Raw genomic sequence first — 14,639 nt, 5'->3', positions numbered from 1 at the left:
GAAGTTGCCGCTTTAAACATTACAGATGGTCAAGAAGGTATTCAAACTTAGTGCTACTCTCTTTGGCCATGAGCAAGATGTCAAGTCAGTTGCAGTAATGAGTAACGATGAGGTCGCTACCTGCTCGAGAGACGGGTCTGTGAGACTTTGGAAGAAGGGGAGCAACGACATGTGGCAAGACACAATTCTTTACAAGGTTGACGAATTCATTAACAGTCTATGTTACGACAAACTTTCAAGGCTATTGTATTGTGGTGGCAAGGATACTCTTATCAACAGCATATCTCCTTTGCTTGGAGAACTAGGGCAGGAGCCAGAATTTGTACTAGTTGGGCACAAGAGTAATGTGTGTGCATTGAACAGCTCTCAAGGGTATATCTTGAGTGGCAGCTGGGATGCCACCGCTAAGGTTTGGTTCCAGGGTGCCCTGAAGCATGAACTGGTTGGACATAAGGCATCCGTTTGGGATGTTAAGATGCTTCCCGAGGTAGGGTTCTATCTAACAGCTTCAGCGGACGGGACCGTTAAGCTTTGGGAGGGCGAGAAAGTGCTCAAAACATTCTCGAACCTTCACACAGATGTGGTCAGGCATTTGGATATCAGCCCAGATGGGGATCAGTTTGCCAGTTGTTCAAATGATGGTACTATCAAAATAAACGACATGGACGGAAACACCCTGAGAACGCTCAAAGGCCATGAAAGTTTTGTATATTGTGTGAAGTACACTCCCTGTGGTGGTCTTGTTAGCTGTGGCGAGGACAGATCTGTAAGGGTTTGGGGGCCTGACGGCGCTGTCAAACAAGTGATAAGAGTCCCCGCGGTTTCTGTTTGGGATCTTGATGTCCTGCCGAATGGGGACATATTAGTTGGGTGCAGTGATTCGTTGGCTAGAATCTTTACCTGTCATGAGGGTAGGGTTGCGCCGCAGCAAGAACTAGACACATTCGCGAAAGAAGTCGAGCGTACTGCAATCAGCTCTCAGACAATGGGCTTTGACGAATCAAAACTTTCTCCAAGCGAAGCTCTCTTGAACCCTGGCAAAGAGGGTCAGGTGATAGTGGTTAAGAGTCCTAACGGGGTAAATGAGGCGCACCAGTACACTCAGGGCGCATGGACAAAAGTTGGCGATGTTGTCAGTTCAGCTGGTAACGACAAGAAGAAAGAGTTCGAAGGCAAAATGTATGACTACGTTTTCGATGTGGATGTCACAGAGGGAGCGCCACCCCTTAAACTCCCCTTTAATGCAAACGGCAATGCATACCAAGCTGCTGATGACTTTCTTGCAAGATATGAGCTTCCCGCCAGTTACCGTGAAGAAGTTGTGCGTTTTTTGATTACCAATACTACAGGAGTGAGCCTTGAACAAGATCAGAGTTCTACATCAAACGGTCAGTCTAATTCAATACCACAAAGCAAGCCCATGTCAGTTTTGCCTGTAAGAGAATATTTGGATATTCGGTCTTTTTCTCCTGACGCAATTTTCAACGGCGTTGTAAAGTTGAATGCTCAAGAAAGATCATTTGACGATGAAGACTTGGCCGCTATTGGAGCAGCGTTGCATGATGTCGAAGACAACTATGAACTTCTGTTTGCCCAGGCCTCCATAATCCGTTCTTCGTGGTCCAACAAAATTCCTGCATATGACATCATGAGACTTATTGTGGAGTACTTGCCTCATGCAGATGCAATGAGCGAGTTCATAGAGGAAGGTTTGGGGTCCGCAATGCCACAACTGGAAATGTTAACGGTGCGGACTCTGGCTAACTGTTTCAAAAACAAGAAGTGGGGTACCGAGTTGATGTCTAAAAACGCTGTCTATGATTCTGTGTTCCAGACCATAGAACCCAATCGTCCGCAAGCTTCTAAAACAGTTAACCTCGCCGTTTCCATTGCCACTCTGATATTTAACTATAGTGTTATGATCATCAAAAGTGGAAATCTTGATTTGCTACCCACTGTTGCGGATGCGCTGAATAACAAATTTGGGCCTTCGCAGATGATCCAAGACTCTGAAGAAGCAGCTTACAGAATGCTTGTCGCTTACGGGAACCTAGCTACGGTCGAGCCAACGCTGCTACAATTTGCGAAGTCGATCGCGTGGATTAAGCCTGTTAAAGAGAAGTACGGCCACCTTTCTAGGTTTAGTCATGTTTTCGCAGACCTCTTATAGAACTGGTAAATGAACATGATTGTATATAGGAGCTAAAGGTAAAGGACTGGTGGATTTCTCGTCTGAGGAGCGCTCGATAATCTGATAAGCTTAGTTTAATAAACATGTTACGTGAACTCTTCATGTGTGAGGGTTCTTTTCCAAGATCGATGTTGGAGCAAATCAAGGCGTGGCGTCACGGCACTGGCATCCTTCATCTAAGGCATTAATCTGAGATCCTCAAGAGTGCTTGCCAATAGAGAGGGAGTTTCTTCCGTCACTGAGGTTAAGTGAGTCTTTAAAGGAGTAATTAACACATGGGCTGAAACGAGCTGGAACTTGAAGCACAGTTGGCAACTAACTGGATGCCGAAAACAGAAATCTGTTCCCCAGGTCCCTCGAGCAAAAAACAGGGAAGGCGAACTCACTGATACGCAAGACATACCGTTTTTTCCTTCTCAAGACCATATTCGTAAGAGCCAAACGCTCGAAAGGCGTGGAGGAAACTGCAGAAGGCCTCCAACGATTAATCTATAACTTGGCTGAGACAGTTCAAACCTAGGGCAAAGGAAGGAACAAACTAAATATTATTTATCCGGCAATTATGCTATTATGAGATATTAGTGTATCATTTGTGATAGGGAGGTCTGCCATTATTGAATTTTAGTTTTCAAATACCTCTGGTCCATGCGTAGGATCCCAATGTTACAACAATTAGGCAGAATGAGACCGCAATTGACGTAAAGTAGTAGATCAAGGTCTTTTTCAGCGGCAGTACGTGCCCCTCATTAATGAACGTGCTTATGGTCGTCAGGCAGCCACAAAATCCATTGCCTAATCCCACCACTACGTCGTTAGTCGTGGTGAATTTGATGATTCTACTTCCGTCTGGCAACTTGCCCCTTGAAAGCAGAGTAAAGATTGCCAATAGCACAGTGCCAAACACATTGGCAGCAAAAGTGCCTAGAGGGAAGTGTTTGACTCGCGGGTTTAAATATTTTGCCAAAACATAGCGCAGCAGCGTTCCTGGAAAAGAAAACACGGCTGCGAAAGTCCAATATCTCGAACCATTGGTATAAACTGCGGCAAGAACAATTTGGACGATAAGCACGGGGACGGCCAAAATTCGTGCGATGTTTTCCGCCAGCTTGAGCACTTTCCTAACCCTGCGTGCATTTTTTGACGCTTCCCAGCTTCCTGAAGTTTCTAGAGACCCAGAAAACTCCCGGGCTAGACACAACCCAAAGAGATGGCTGCACATTGAAACCATCAGCTGGACGAAAAGGACCGAGAGAAACTCCATTATCCCGTACGCACGGTTTGGAAACGAATGCGAACCTGAATCCGCAGCGGTATTCGTCGCGTGCTCAAAGACCTCCACCAGGAACGACGAGAACGACGACACCGACCCGCAGTAGCCCGTCGTGACCGCTGTGAAGAACAACGGTGTGAACACGTCCCGGGGCTTTAGTGCCTGCGCTGCGCCCATGAGGAAGCATGCTGCTAAGTTCGCCCATAGAACGGTAGGACCCTGCACGTAGGACCCTCTATAGTCGGTTAGTCGAACTAAACCGAGACGCGAATAGTTTCCGAGAATCGAAAAGAATAGCAGTTGCAGTACCACTTCACCCTCCGCGCGAAGTTGTGCTCCAATCCTAGTCTTACGAGGCTCCGCATCCAGCTTCTCTTTGCTTTCCATTAGGTGCTGTTTTAGAACGATGCTTTCTGCGCGATTTGCCAAGAATCTTTTTCATAAAGGCAAGCTTTATATGCTTAAGAAAGCAACGCTCTCTGTCTCTAGCTCGGCGGTAGCTCAAGTAGATAGCTTGTTTAAACAAAAATCCAGTTCATCTCCCTGTTGGGCGATCGAGATTGATAGCTGGAAGGTCCTCTGGGCAGAGTCTTGGATATATCTTTAGCACTGAATGTCTACATGAGCTCCGCATAAGCGATGTTCATCGGACTTCTGCTGAGTACCAGTTCGCGAGTACATTTTTATGCTTTAACACGGTCGAAGTAGCTCCCCCTGAACGCGTGTCACGTGACGTGCCTTTGTAGCTCAATACGAAGGACTCAATTTCATGCCGTTTTATAAAATAGGCTAGAAGGGCCAACATGGGCTAGCGTTGGTCGAGACACCGCCTCAGCAAACTAACCAAAGATGTCAGTTGACGATGAACTAGACAGCATAATTGGCGAACAAGTACGATAAAATTGGGTTTTAGAATTCTAATCGTTTGGATTCATTGAGTCTACGTTGAACACAAATGCTAACATCCTTTCAAGAAGCCTAGTCGTGGAGTAACCGTATGTTAGGCAAGTTAATGGGCCAGAGGTGCTTTTATTAACAGATCCGTTAGAAATACCGTCGCCGTGACCTGAGAAATGGGCTTGCCGCTAGAATTGGGATCAGAGACACGCCCAGGCGCGACCTGGACCCCAGCTCGAAAAGCTGGTATGACGATGACCGCAATGAACAGCCTCAAGAGGCCCCTAAGCAGCGCTTACGGATTCTTAACATTCCCTTGGACGTGTCCGATTTTACCATCGAGGATATGGTGAAGGAAATCGCGGAACCCGTGTACTCTAACATCTACGACCACGAGAGCGGCCGCACGGCTGTGTTTGAGTTCGAGGCGCCCGAAAAAACGGAAGAGGTGCACCGTGCGCTCAACGAGAAAGAGATCAGCGGCGCGAAGGTTACCGTTGAGGTTTTCGAATCGAGAAGCCGCCAGAGTCGTCGCTCTCAGAAAAAAGGCCATCGTGGCGGCAGGCGTGGGCCACGCGCCCCCAAGAGGGAGAAGCCAGCCCAACCCACAGCAGACCAGCTAGACCAGGAGCTGGAGAATTACATGAATAGTTAGCGTTTGTACCGTGTTTGAGGTGGTCCGTGGCCCACCGGCAAATGTAATATTTAAAAATTCATGACATTAACCGAATATATTCATCTTTATACTATGCGACTAGACTGTACAGGTTCATCACACAAGCGTGAGGGGCAAGCGTATTAAGCCCGTTTTAGAGGCGCTTATTTGCTTGCGATCTCGATAGCTGGGGCGCAGCCCAAGGACTTCTTCAAAGTACCGTAGATACCGAACTGCAGAGAGGTCAAGGTACCAACCATGACCAAACGAGTAGGTAGACCAGCGAAAGAGCCGACGAAACCCAACTCCTTGGCCAGCTGGCCTAACAAACCGATGGTGGACTGGCCTGGGGCCTTCTTGGCCTTGTTGACCTTAGACAGCAAGGTGTCGGCTGGCTGAGAAACAACAGCGGCAGCCAAACCAGCGGTCAAACCAGACAGCAAGTTCAAACCAGTAGCGGTGGTGTTAGACAAGGTGTCCTTTGGACCGACCATGCCGAAGTAGACCTCGGCAGCACGCTCGTAAACCAAGAACTTGGCGATGTTGTAGGGGATTTGCTTGAACAAGATAGGGGTGAAACCGTTGTAGAAAGAAGCGGCACCCTCCTCTCTCAGGATTCTAGAGAAACCGCCGAAAAGACCGTCAGCGAAAGATGGCTGGGACACCAATCTGATTCTTGTGGCTTCCAAAGGACACAACGCAATGTCAGCGAAGAACTCAGCGATAGCAGCGGAACCGATGTAGATCGAGTTCTTGTAGTTTACAGCTTGGTCGTAGCCCAAGGTGTCAATGAACAGCTTCTTGAACACCTCGTAACCACCGAACTTGAAAGCACCCTGCATGGAGTAACCGAGCAGAGTAGGACCGAAACCAGTTAACAAAGCGCCCGCACCCTCAGCAGAGACGATCTGCTTGAAAGACGAGACCATACCCTTGTTGTAAACAGTTGGTTCCAACTGGATTCTAGTCTTGACGACATCAATTGGAACCATAGCGGAGTGGGTCACACCACAGCCAATCGCACCAGCCAGTGCGAATTTGGCGTAATCAGACATGGAATATTGAGGGATAGGAGCGGACATTTCGGTGCTGTGCGGCGTGAGCTCTTGGTGTGGGGCGCGTTCCGGGCAGCCCAAAATATCTGCCTTATATAGCCGTTCAAAATCTTAAAAGAAAAAGCTTTACAAAATTTTTTCGGGTTTCGTCGACGGAGGATTTGCCAGCTGTGATTGGCCGAAACCTAAGATGAGGATTAACCGTTATAAAGATGACCGAGCCGCCCAGCGCAATTAACTATTGCTTGGAAACTGGCAAGTACATGTTGAGCAGACCCGGGCTCGAACCCTTCGCATTGGTTGTCGTGTTGGGCAATATAATATACAAAATCTCGGTTAATAGATCATTAAAAACGCACACTACATACATTTGAGAATGGCCAGTAAGCTGAGCGGCTCCGAGGGTTCTTTGGGGCGAAAACTGAGCAGCGTGTGAGCCTCCGAGGCCTTAATATACAAGAGTGTTGTGAGGAGGATGGCAGCGGGTCCTGCTTTCGTCAAATTAAATTATCATTTGCAATAATATAATCCAAACGGGAATAGCTTGCTTCCCACTGGGAGTTACGCAGCGCTATTAGCTGCCGTTTGATGCACAACTGAACACAGTTCCGTAGGCATCGTCCTGATAGTTCAGGATAATGCTGTCGATGGCCGCGTAGAGACCTGGGCCCAGGATGAAGAGCCCAACCGCAATCAGAAATATGGCAATGAAGAAATGAAACTTCTCTGAAGCGGTCAACTGTGAATAATAACGTGGATTCTGGTACTTCGCTTCCTTGAGCTTGAAGTATGCCATACCCCAGAACACGAAGCCAAACCAACAGTCGAAGAGAGAAGACATGAGGGAGAGCAGATCCGAGAAGAAGGGAACGACCTCAGCGATGATAAAGGCACCAACCCATGTTAGAGCCAGAATCCCAATCCAGGTGAGCCAGCCCACCGTAGTATGCGAGTACAAGTGCTTAGAGCGCTTGAAGAAGGTGAAGAATAAGAGACGGCCGGAGACATTTGAGTATAACGAACCCGCGAAAATAATTGTGGGGACGGCGAAAGAGAAGGCGATAATTTTGAAAGTCCTCGTCAACGATCCAAACGCCGGGGCACTCATGTACTCGTTGCCGACGTAGACATAGATGATAACACCTGCCAGGGTGAAAATCACGATCTCGCACGTGGTCACGATGTACAGGACTTTTCTGAACTCGGCGGGCCTCTGCATCTCGGAGATGAACTGTGGGTATGTGATCTGGCCCACAAAAGTGTACACTATATTTAGAAAAGCGCCCATGCCCTGCACAAAGGTGGTGCCCTTTTCGGGGAAGGCACGAAAAGTCACCGGGGTCCCGTCGTAGCCGTAGGGATGGTCTTGAACGCCTGCGAAGATCATGGCTAGGACAACCGCGATGAACATAGTGGCGGCAGAGAAGTAGGCGACCTTTGAAAGCGAAGAGAAAGTCCGCGGTACGGAAACCACGAACGAGATGCACGCCACAATGACGCCGAACTTGACAGTACACAGCGAGTGGTCGGTGACCGTGTTGAGATACTTAGCCCCGACCAGCACGTGCAGGCCCTGAATTAAAGTGTTATTGGCTAAGAAACACACTAGTGTTGCGTACCACGCCCACTTCTGGCCCCAGAACAGGTGCTGTCCGATGTCGCACACGTTTTTCAAGTGTGGAAACCTCTCGCAATAGTCGATGATTGTGAGGCCAGTGTAGAGCACCGTCGACGCGACGAAGAGCGTAAGGATAATCCCGGGCACGATTCCCAGGACCGAGTACGACCAGGGAAACGACATGATTGCCAGGACGATATACTCGGAGAGCATCAGCCCCGACGTGTGCACCCACGAGCACGTCTTGTACTGGATGTCGTGCTCGCTCTCGTTCTCCAGAATCAACAGCGGAGTCTCGCTGGAGTATTTCGTAGTTTGCTGCATGGCTTCCGGCAGCGCGGCGATGCTTTCCGACGTGCCTGAGTCCCTCGACCTCGTCGCATACACCTTTTTTCCCTCTTCAGGAGCTGTACTCAGGTTGCTGCTCATGATGAAACTGTTCGCGAGCACTCAAGCTGTTATTAGGGATCAATCAGGCTAAACTCAGGCAAATTTTACCATCAACTCATCCATACAATGTCCCGGGAATCCTCATGCTTTTGCATCTTGGCTTTTATAGGCGGCCAAAAACCTTAGTTCATGATGAGCTGTGGAAAAAGACTTTCCTGTTGCTACTAAATCAGCGACCAAAAACACTAATGTGGCGAAAAGGAAAAAGACCCTCGAAACTGTGTGCTTTTTGCCTAAAATTTTCTGCGCCGTACGGCCACAGCCTGCGTCACTACTGGCTGTCTGTTTGTTTCTGCTATTTGGCTGGAGCTTCATGACGCCTAATGAGGCTAGGTTTTTTTTCCTTTGAGACAGAGGGAGCCACGCTTTGAAATTTCAACGTGGGCAAAAGCCAAGAGTAGCAACAGGAGAAGATCTGTAGACGCGGAGTCCGCGCGCGCCTAAATCCGTTCCGAGATCACCAGAATGGATCTACTCTGAAGCACCGTCGAGAAAAATGGATGAATGTCAGGGGAGACGGGAAAGTGATTGACACCTTAGACGGCATGGCCGCGAGCCCCGGGTTTTCGCTGTTGTTATGGGAGGCACTGCTTCCGTCCCTTACTGTGCTGCGTCCTTCTCCGCGTACCTATGAACAAATCGTCATCTCCTGCACCATAATCTCGTAGATGATTATCGATAAGAAGAGCTTGGCTCACATGCTTTACCAGTCTCGGTGTGAAGCTCCACACCTCATCATCATCCAACAACATCCGCGATAGTTTAGTGGCTAGAATTCGAGCTTGTCGCGCTCGGGACCGGGGTTCGATTCCCCGTCGCGGAGAATTTTTGATTTTTTGCTCTGACCATTTGCTATTGCAGGTAGATCCTTTTTATTTGTGCACATGTGCGATACAGTGCCTGCGTGACTCTGTGATTTGCATTAAAGGAAGCCACTTCAATGTCAATGCTGGAGATCCGTTTGAAAGTAGGCGGCGGCAGCTTTGCCAAACAAGAAAAAGAGAAATGAATGTGCTTCTGAGCGCGTAAACACTCCAATCCTACCGTATCCTTAAGGGGTTACCGTTAACACATTGGCTAACCTCTGACTGGCATGCTTATTGTTGACGTACAGATAATCCTCTACCTGCTTCAAAATCAACTAAATCCGATGTAGTGTAATGGCTATCACATCACGCTCTCACCGTGGAGATCGGGGTTCGATTCCCCGCTTCGGAACTTTTTTGGTTTTCACCATATACCAATATTAGCATTAAAATGACGACTCTCTACTCCATGCGGCGCTAACCACTCGAACCCTTATTAGGTCGGCGATGCGGCCGATGTGTGCTGGAACATTTGCCGAAGATTTTTGAAGAAATATAACAATGCGTGAGTCGGTGGGCCCTCAGGTTGGTACACGATAACCCGAGAAAGGCGTTACGAAACTCGCGACCACGCATAAAATGGGCCCTTCAGCAAAGCAATGCCAAACGGTGCTCCCATGCGGTGGCCTCTACAATCTTACTATTACAAGCAACACATCGGTAATGGAGGGATATCGATGTGGCTCTACAGAAAGGAGCGGCGTGGACGACAGGGATGAGCTCCTATCGATCGAAATTGGGGGCATTAATTGTAACGCTAACCCTGCTTTCGATCTGTATATCTCTGAAAACACAACAGTGATCGACGGATACCGTTGCGGACTGGATAGCACGAACTATACAGAATATTCTCAATGTTCAAATACCAAGGAAAACGGAGCCAGCAACCTGTCGCCACGTTGGACTCATATCTTTGTTTTTGTCAGTCTTTTCGCGTATCTTTTTGGGTGAGTGTGGCGCGGACCGGTTTTACTTGATATCTAACGCTTCGGAAGTTAGCATCTCAATGTATTCTAGAATATGTTAGTGCAGTATTTACGACGTTCATAAGATATGCTCGCCTTTTTCTCAAAAGCCACTAGGAATTATTAGTTTGTTGCACCAGCGTTTTCGAAAGGGGAATCGACCTTCATATGTTCCACATCTGGGCGCTTGGATTAGAGGCGACACTCCGGCATATCACAATTTTAGAATTAATTAGGTATCATGTGCTTTCCCTCTTCTAATATTATAGTGGATCTTGCTCCATACTTCAACAAGATCCGATGTAGTGTAATGGCTATCACATCACGCTCTCACCGTGGAGATCGGGGTTCGATTCCCCGCTTCGGAATATTTTTTTGCGAATTTCTCCGATGTTGACAAAGTTGTCCGGAGTCTCGAGATAATAAATATGACGTGTCTAATTACCTTAAGCAGTGCGGCGAGCTATGTGAGCCCTGAAGCCCCAAGGGACTCAGCCGAACAGCTGATATGAACGGAAAGACTTTCCGAAATTTTTAAAAATGAGATTAATGGCGGACGGGCCCATGAATCCAAGTGTGGTCATAGGATAGTTTCGAAGGAGTTCCTAAACCTTCTCAGCAAACAAAATGAATTCGTCCTCGTGGTACTGTGATGAGAAGCTTTCATGTGGAAATGCCTACAATTTAACTTATACTAGTAACACATCAGTTATAGAAGCGTGGTTCTGTGGTATCGCGGCTCGCACTAATGTTGACAACAGAGGTGAAACTCTACCAAGCAATGTTGCAACTATCAATTGTACGGGCGCTCCCGACCTCGAGATTGCTGGAAATATGTCGGTGTCTGAAGCATACATGTGCGGAGCTGGCAATAGAACAGTGAAAGGATTCTCGTACTGTTCTAATACCAAGTTAAACGGAGCCAACTACCTGGGGCCCCGTTGGAGCCAACTTTTCATTTTCATCAGTCTGTTCGTGTACATTTTCGCGTGAGCGAGGCATTGCGGAACCCTTGTTCTTTGACCTCAACTCGCGCTTCGAAGGCTGGCACGCCAATATACTCTGCATTTAGTTTAATCAAAAATCGTGGGTGTTAAGGACTAATATACAACTAATTTTTTTTTGAATCGAATTCACCTCTTCACTGCGATTGCTGTACCGGGCTCGACTGTAGACGGGCTTCCCTTCCAGATGCTTCATATTTTTTTGAGCTCTGGAAGGTCTGAAAGGGCGTTCCCGTGAGCGACCGCTAGATAATGATATGGAGGGCATGCTCTTAAATTGTTAGCTTATATGACATATGAACATAGAGCTACTAATAACAAAATCCGATGTAGTGTAATGGCTATCACATCACGCTCTCACCGTGGAGATCGGGGTTCGATTCCCCGCTTCGGAATACTTTTTTGCCGATTTCTCATTTCAGTGTTTATAATTTGTCCTTTTTGGGACTAACTGATTACGAATTCAACGTCTCCGTGAGAAGCGGACTTTGCAAGCCCTGCTGAAGTCAGCAATACGGCTGATAGTGTCGACTGATATCTCCTGGAAAGATTTTTGAGAGTGGTATATAACGGAGCGGGTGGGTCGCAACTCCCGAAATCTTGAAATCGAAGTATTGAAGGTGAAATACAACACATTGAACGCGTCATGAACTCGACGGCTGAGCAATCCCAAATTATAATCCCATGTGGACGAATCTACAATCTCACCGTAACCAGTAATACTTCGGTTCTGGAGGGATGGTGCTGTGGTATTGCGGCAAGCAGCGGTGCGGACGACAGAGAGCAGACCCTGTCGCACGAGTTTTCATCGATCAGTTGCGGCGATAACACAATGCTGCAAATAACCGCGAATACAACAGTAATGGATGGGTACTTTTGCGGATCTGGTATGGCGAATCCTTCAAATGCTGGGCAATCCTCGTTAACGCAAACAAATGCTGCTAGCGACTTGGCGCCCCGCTGGACGCAATTTTTTATTTTGCTCAGCTTTTTCATGCAGTATTTTGCATGAGTTCGTGGCCGCGCCTAAGGTGCTAAGCTGCACCCTCCGACTAAGTTTCGGAAACTCCAGATCTAATATCCTCTGCAAAAAAGTTTATAGCATATGCATGAAAATGAAAATTCACTTACAGATAATCTTTAAACTTTGCCCAAGTTCGTCATCAAATGGTGTTAGACCAACCAAAAATGGAAGAATTATGATGTGCTTCTCTACTTCGGCCCTGATATCGACGACAATAGCTTTCATGCGTGTAGTCCAATACTTGTAGTGTCACGAAACAATAATGTTACAAGGAAGTTCTGAGACATCGAAGGAATTTCGCCAGAGATAATGAGGCTCGCTATAAGCATCCAGATCTATAAATATAGGCACTACTAGGCTCCAGGCCTAACATGAGATTAAATAGAAGAAAGAGAAACAAGGATTCTTGGGATGGATAACCATAATTATCGAGCCAACGAACCGCCAACTTAAAATATAGTCCGGAGCTCCAAAAATTAGATACGACATGAAGGTTGTCGTATGTTATTATGAGCTTCTGGATTATGATGAAGTTGGCGGTTAGTAGCTTCTATACAGTCGCGACTATTCTTCTATCCGAGGATGCCTTCTTCCTTTCTTCTACTTAATCTCATACTGAGCCTTGGATGCAGTAGTACTTATAGTTATAGATCCGGAGACCTAGAGCAAGTCTCATTATCTCTAGTGTTCCTCATTATCTCTGATGTTGTTCCTTCGTTGTCTCAGAATATCCTTGTTCCATTATTGTTTTATGACAAAGGTCAATTTATCAAGTTAGATGTTTATTCTACGTCCCTCTCTCAGTAAGCCAATACCATCCGATGTAGTGTAATGGCTATCACATCACGCTCTCACCGTGGAGATCGGGGTTCGATTCCCCGCTTCGGAATACTTTTTTGCCGATTTCTTATTCCAGTGTTTATTATAATTTGTCCTTTTTGGGACTAACTGATTACGAATTCAACGTCTCCGTGAGAAGCGGACTTTGCAAGCCCTGCTGAAGTCAGCAATACGGCTGATAGTGTCGACTGATATCTCCTGGAAAGATTTTTGAGAGTGGTATGTAACGGAGCGGGTGGGTCGCAACTCCCGAAGTCTAGAAATCGAAGTATTGAAGGTGAAATACAACACATTGAACGCGTCATGAACTCGACAGCTGCGCAGTCCCAATTCACAATCCCATGCGGATATACCTATAATCTTACCGTAACTCGCAACACATCAGTGATGGAGGGGTGGTGTTGTGGTTTCACGGCTCGCAGTTGATGGGACGATAGAAATGAAACCCTATCGCATGGCTTTACCACAATCACCTGCAGTACTAATACAAATTTACAAATAACCGAAAATACAACGGTGATTGATGGATACCTTTGCAGACTTGGTTTGATGAATATTTCAGATTATCAGGAATCCTCAAATACTAAGAAGAACGCTGCCACCAGCCTTGCCCCCCGCTGGACGCAGATTTTTCTTCTGATCAGTTTCTTCGTGCATCTCTTTGCATGAGCGCGTAGCTCCACTCAAGATGCTCAACTGCGCCTTCTAACTAAATTTCGGAAACCCTCGGTTTAATGTACCCTGCAAAAAAGTTTATAGAGTATACATGAGAATAACGGTCGGCTCAAAGATGATCTTGAAAAGTTTCTCGAGTTCACCAACAAACTGTAACAGCCCTATCGATAGTGGAAGAATCTTAATGCGCTTCTTTACCTCGGCCGTATTATCCACATTGACGTCCCAGCGTCGAGTTCAATAACTTACGGCACATTTTCCAGTTAGCTGGTTATTATACGTTCCTTCTAACATTAACCCAACAGCATCCGATGTAGTGTAATGGCTATCACATCACGCTCTCACCGTGGAGATCGGGGTTCGATTCCCCGCTTCGGAATTTTTTTGCGAGCATAGATGTTTTATAAGTCCGCTGCCTCGAGAGTATAAAGATGACGTATTCGCATATCTCATGTGGCGCGGACTATGCGAGGCTTGAAGCCCCAAGAAACTCAGCCGAGCGGCTGATTTTGTCATTAGAGATGTCGGAAAAACCCTTTTCAAAGCGGTACATAATGGAGCAGGAAGTTTCGTGTGCCCCAAAGCTGGTTCAGGGAATTATTGAAAGCCAATTACTTTTTATATTACACACCGAATGGACTCTACAGCTGAGCAGTCTCAAACTATTGTGCCTTGTGGATACGTCTACAACCTTACCGTAACTAGCAACACATCGGCTATGGAGGGGTGGTGCTGTGGTACTGCGGCTCGCACTGGTTCGGATCCAAGAGACGACAGGTTGCTGAACGGAACTTCTGCAATTACTTGCAATAATGGAAACACCTACTTACAGGTATTCAACGGTACAACATACGAAGATGGGTACCTCTGTGGGCTGGGTCTTCCGGGCGCGTATCAATTTCCTCTCACTGAGACGAAAAACGCTGCTAGTAGGCTGGGGCCTCGTTGGGCACAAGCCTTCCTTCTGATCAGTCTACTAATACACCTCTTCGCATAAGCGCGAACTTGAGGGTCGATCTACACGCCCTGTTCACCTTCGCGTGATAACCTTCCTTCCTCTTCGAAACTTAGAAGTCCGAGCAATTAACTTGAATAGATATATGAAAAGTCAATGACAGATGTATAACGA

At 47.0% G+C, this 14,639-nt stretch overlaps 8 protein-coding genes and 6 non-coding genes across 14 annotated transcripts, besides 1 other annotated feature; 11 read left to right on the top strand and 3 right to left on the bottom strand.

Moving 5' to 3' along the window:
- Positions 1 to 25: 25 nt before the first annotated feature.
- Positions 26 to 2,170, top strand: DOA1 (Doa1p; the record flags this gene model as incomplete). The annotated part of the gene is made up of 1 exon (XM_002551786.1): positions 26 to 2,170. The coding sequence occupies one exon, from the start codon at positions 26 to 28 to the stop codon at positions 2,168 to 2,170; it is 2,145 nt and encodes a 714-aa protein (XP_002551832.1).
- A 649-nt stretch (positions 2,171 to 2,819) lies between these two features.
- Positions 2,820 to 3,848, bottom strand: KLTH0B00902g (FluC/FEX family fluoride channel; the record flags this gene model as incomplete). The annotated part of the gene is made up of 1 exon (XM_002551785.1): positions 2,820 to 3,848. One exon carries the CDS (start codon positions 3,846 to 3,848, stop codon positions 2,820 to 2,822), a length of 1,029 nt encoding a protein of 342 aa, XP_002551831.1.
- Positions 3,849 to 4,704: 856 nt separating this feature from the next.
- On the top strand, positions 4,705 to 5,013 carry YRA2 (Yra2p; the record flags this gene model as incomplete). The annotated part of the gene is made up of 1 exon (XM_002551784.1): positions 4,705 to 5,013. One exon carries the CDS (start codon positions 4,705 to 4,707, stop codon positions 5,011 to 5,013), a length of 309 nt encoding a protein of 102 aa, XP_002551830.1.
- A 164-nt stretch (positions 5,014 to 5,177) lies between these two features.
- MIR1 (Mir1p) lies at positions 5,178 to 6,095 on the bottom strand (the record flags this gene model as incomplete). Its single annotated transcript, XM_002551783.1, has 1 exon — positions 5,178 to 6,095. One exon carries the CDS (start codon positions 6,093 to 6,095, stop codon positions 5,178 to 5,180), a length of 918 nt encoding a protein of 305 aa, XP_002551829.1.
- A 547-nt stretch (positions 6,096 to 6,642) lies between these two features.
- KLTH0B00836g (KLTH0B00836p) lies at positions 6,643 to 8,115 on the bottom strand (the record flags this gene model as incomplete). The annotated part of the gene is made up of 1 exon (XM_002551782.1): positions 6,643 to 8,115. One exon carries the CDS (start codon positions 8,113 to 8,115, stop codon positions 6,643 to 6,645), a length of 1,473 nt encoding a protein of 490 aa, XP_002551828.1.
- Positions 8,116 to 8,887: 772 nt separating this feature from the next.
- KLTH0B00814r lies at positions 8,888 to 8,959 on the top strand. The gene has a single exon. It is a non-coding gene; the product is annotated as a tRNA-Asp (tRNA).
- Positions 8,960 to 9,282: 323 nt separating this feature from the next.
- Positions 9,283 to 9,354, top strand: KLTH0B00792r. Its single transcript has one exon. It is a non-coding gene; the product is annotated as a tRNA-Glu (tRNA).
- Positions 9,355 to 9,581: 227 nt separating this feature from the next.
- On the top strand, positions 9,582 to 9,953 carry KLTH0B00770g (KLTH0B00770p; the record flags this gene model as incomplete). The annotated part of the gene is made up of 1 exon (XM_002551781.1): positions 9,582 to 9,953. The coding sequence occupies one exon, from the start codon at positions 9,582 to 9,584 to the stop codon at positions 9,951 to 9,953; it is 372 nt and encodes a 123-aa protein (XP_002551827.1).
- A 310-nt stretch (positions 9,954 to 10,263) lies between these two features.
- On the top strand, positions 10,264 to 10,335 carry KLTH0B00748r. Its single transcript has one exon. It is a non-coding gene; the product is annotated as a tRNA-Glu (tRNA).
- A 959-nt stretch (positions 10,336 to 11,294) lies between these two features.
- Positions 11,295 to 11,366, top strand: KLTH0B00726r. Its single transcript has one exon. It is a non-coding gene; the product is annotated as a tRNA-Glu (tRNA).
- Positions 11,367 to 11,617: 251 nt separating this feature from the next.
- On the top strand, positions 11,618 to 11,983 carry KLTH0B00704g (KLTH0B00704p; the record flags this gene model as incomplete). Its single annotated transcript, XM_002551780.1, has 1 exon — positions 11,618 to 11,983. The coding sequence occupies one exon, from the start codon at positions 11,618 to 11,620 to the stop codon at positions 11,981 to 11,983; it is 366 nt and encodes a 121-aa protein (XP_002551826.1).
- Positions 11,984 to 12,490: 507 nt separating this feature from the next.
- Positions 12,491 to 12,752: a long terminal repeat.
- A 60-nt stretch (positions 12,753 to 12,812) lies between these two features.
- KLTH0B00660r lies at positions 12,813 to 12,884 on the top strand. Its single transcript has one exon. It is a non-coding gene; the product is annotated as a tRNA-Glu (tRNA).
- A 933-nt stretch (positions 12,885 to 13,817) lies between these two features.
- KLTH0B00638r lies at positions 13,818 to 13,889 on the top strand. Its single transcript has one exon. It is a non-coding gene; the product is annotated as a tRNA-Glu (tRNA).
- A 255-nt stretch (positions 13,890 to 14,144) lies between these two features.
- On the top strand, positions 14,145 to 14,507 carry KLTH0B00616g (KLTH0B00616p; the record flags this gene model as incomplete). Its single annotated transcript, XM_002551779.1, has 1 exon — positions 14,145 to 14,507. The coding sequence occupies one exon, from the start codon at positions 14,145 to 14,147 to the stop codon at positions 14,505 to 14,507; it is 363 nt and encodes a 120-aa protein (XP_002551825.1).
- Between the last annotated feature and the right edge of the window lie 132 nt (positions 14,508 to 14,639).

The sequence above is a fragment of the Lachancea thermotolerans genome, assembly GCF_000142805.1.
Source record: "Lachancea thermotolerans CBS 6340 chromosome B complete sequence".
Taxonomy (NCBI): domain Eukaryota; kingdom Fungi; phylum Ascomycota; class Saccharomycetes; order Saccharomycetales; family Saccharomycetaceae; genus Lachancea; species Lachancea thermotolerans.
The sequence above is the reverse complement of the archived record's forward strand: the minus strand, read 5'-3'. Positions and strand labels throughout refer to the sequence as shown.